A 2,886-nucleotide genomic window follows, 5' to 3' on the forward strand; every position below is an offset into this window, starting at 1 on the left:
CAAGAATAAAACCGAATGTCGCACGTCGATTATTACGGTTTTCAACTGTAACAACAATATGTATATGCATCTAGGACAGGACGTGACAAGTGTCAACCGCGGCGGTGACCCAAAATTGACTTAATTTCTGGTAGACTGAAAGCAACGAGCAACCGTTGACTGGAAAATATAACGCGGTATCGCTTTCAGTGTTGCTGAAATTTATGCATGCACAAATATCTGCACTCTTAAATGATTCTACCTGTAAATTGGTCGGATTTAGTTAAAGCTAGGTTGAAACTACTCAAAATGTCCTTAAAGTGTACAAACTCAGATTTTGAGTAGTTTTTCAACCAAAAAATTGGTAGTAGGAACTTAAAATTGCGTTATTTGTCATAGAGAATAATTCAATTATCGGTAGCAAGTAGCCAAAATTGGTTGAGATTTTTACCCAAAGTTTGAGTTTGTACACTTTAAGGGCATTTTGAGTAGTTTCAACCTAGCTTTAACTAAATCCGACCTATTTACAGGTAGAATCATTTAAGAGTGTGTAATTGCGGCAGAGTTGGTTCTTTGACTCTGGCTTGATGCTGAAAGTTGCTCGCAGATGTCGCTTTCTTGTTGGTAAGTTTCCTGGCTAACGCATTGTTGACAACCCTGAATTTTGGGCGCTGCAATCTCTTTCTCTGGTTTTTCTCTTTGCTTGATGCATAAGCCTCTGCAACGTAAACAACAGTTCCGTCATCAAGTGGGATTTGGTGTTTACATCGTTCACAGCTGTTTTGCCATGCCATCGTTTGCCGGCTAACAGTAATATTTCTAAATTGCTCCCGTGTTGTTTGTTTTACTCCAAAATGAAAATTAAGACATGTTTTTGGCTGTTTCTGATCACTTATTCCGTTGTAACGTGTGTACTGTTTCACTTAATATACCGCATTTCGAAACTGGTTGTGGATGAGGAATTTCACCTCCGACAAGGAGAAAATTACTGTCTTTGGAAATTCGATGTGGTAAGTTTGTGTTAGCTAGAGTGAAGAAATTCTATTTATTGAGCCTATTTTACAGTGGGATCCAAAAATCACTACTTTTCCAGGACTTTATCTGATTTCTGCATTGCTACTCGGCCCGTTTAAATTCTGCACAACCTACGCGCTACGATTAACATCGGTGCTTGCTTCAATTGCCAACGTTTGTTTTATATTCGCAATCCGGAGGAAAGTTACCGGGAACTATGCCGAATCATATGTTCTACTTGAGTCTGCTTCGTTAGCGCTATTGCCTCCGTTGTATTTCTTTTCGCACCTTTATTATACGGATGTTTTATCGGTGACGATGGTATTGGCTATGATTTATTTTGCCATGCAAGCCAAAAACAATTGGGGAGCTTTGATGGCTTCTCTTGCTGTATTGATGCGTCAAACTAACATCGTCTGGGTCGGTTTTGTGTTGGGTTCACAGATGATTGACTTGGCTTTAAGGCTGACACTGTCCAAGAAAAAGAATCGATACCGCTTACCGGTAAGTACAGTTTAATTCTTTGATTAAAAAAAAAAATAATTAGATAAATTAAGGATTTATTCCATGCAATTACTGTTCTGATTCGATCGCCCAGCTTGGCAGTAGAGTTGCTACAAGAGTCATGTGAACTCTTCTACGGCTACATATTGGTGATTATGGCGTTTATTGACTTCCTATATTGGAACGGTTCTATCGTCGTCGGGGACAAAACGGCCCATGTAGCAGCAGCTCATATACCACAAGTAAAACTGCAGGATTTTGTCAAAGCATGAATTTAACTTCTTTCTATTGCAGGTGTTCTATTTTTGTTTGTTTTTTGCAATGTTCAGTTGTTCTCAACTACTAACAGCTTCCAGGCAACTAGTTCGGTTTGCCTTCAAACGATGGTACATTTCTGTAGGTTGCATAGTCTTGTTTGCTTATATTATCAAGCAAAACACAATAGTTCATCCCTATCTATTGGCTGACAATCGCCATTACACGTTCTATGTGTGGAACCGTTTCTATGGTCGCTGGTGGTTCGCTCGGTACTTACCTATTCCGGTGTACTACCTCATTGTGGTGCTTTTCGGATTCAGTTTGTTTGGTGGACGAAAACCAACCGTGGGATATAGTGTGCTATGGATAGCAGCCACCCTCGCATCGGTTGCACTTCAACAACTAATCGAAGTGCGATATTTCTTTTTGCCATTTTTGGTTCTTCGACTGATGCAAACCAATATACGTCCATCAAGCAAGACGTTCGTCTTAGAATTAGCGATAAACGTTATAATTAATGCGGCTGCACTGTATATGTTTTGTACCAAAGAATTCTACTGGAGTGATTACCCACAGCCTCAACGAATTATATGGTAGCAGCACAGTTGCTGGTTTAGATCATTGATCGCTGATACGATGGTATTCGATTCGCAAACTTAGATATGAAACAATCGGGTGTACGGTGGGCGCACCGTAGGCCATATAGCGATAAATTGATCCTCAATAATGGTTAACGATGAAAGATAACGCCATACCAAGCAGGAAAAATATCAACATCCAAAGAATCTGATATTTAAAGGTATGTAAAAGGAGATTGATTAAAAAATGGAAGTCGTAAAGTTGAAATTTACCTTATTAAACTTCGAAATTGTCACAAATATAGATTAACAGAATGAGAGCATGATAAAGCACGGGGACGCTTCTTTAGTCGGCAGGTTAACATTCGTGGGCTTTGCTCAAATTGGGCTTTTCAGACTAAATCGATTCTTACAGCGATTATGATACGAAAATCTAATCTAAAAATTGACAACGTTTTACCACTCTGCACCACTAGATGCATTTCGCCAGGAAAGTGATTTAATTTCTTTCATTTAATCATCCTGCTGAGAACTGAGACGATGAAACCCAAGG

General features: G+C 39.3%; 1 protein-coding gene across 1 annotated transcript; it reads left to right on the forward strand.

Moving 5' to 3' along the window:
• The first annotated feature begins 753 nt into the window (after positions 1–753).
• LOC128742722 (putative Dol-P-Glc:Glc(2)Man(9)GlcNAc(2)-PP-Dol alpha-1,2-glucosyltransferase) lies at positions 754–2,581 on the forward strand. The gene is made up of 4 exons (XM_053839168.1): positions 754–989; positions 1,045–1,497; positions 1,551–1,739; positions 1,792–2,581. The coding sequence occupies exons 1-4, from the start codon at positions 834–836 to the stop codon at positions 2,350–2,352; spliced, it is 1,359 nt and encodes a 452-aa protein (XP_053695143.1). The 5' UTR covers positions 754–833; the 3' UTR covers positions 2,353–2,581.
• The last annotated feature ends 305 nt before the right edge of the window (positions 2,582–2,886 follow it).

This window comes from Sabethes cyaneus, chromosome 3, assembly GCF_943734655.1.
Source record: "Sabethes cyaneus chromosome 3, idSabCyanKW18_F2, whole genome shotgun sequence".
In the NCBI taxonomy this organism is placed as follows: Eukaryota; Metazoa; Arthropoda; class Insecta; order Diptera; family Culicidae; genus Sabethes; species Sabethes cyaneus.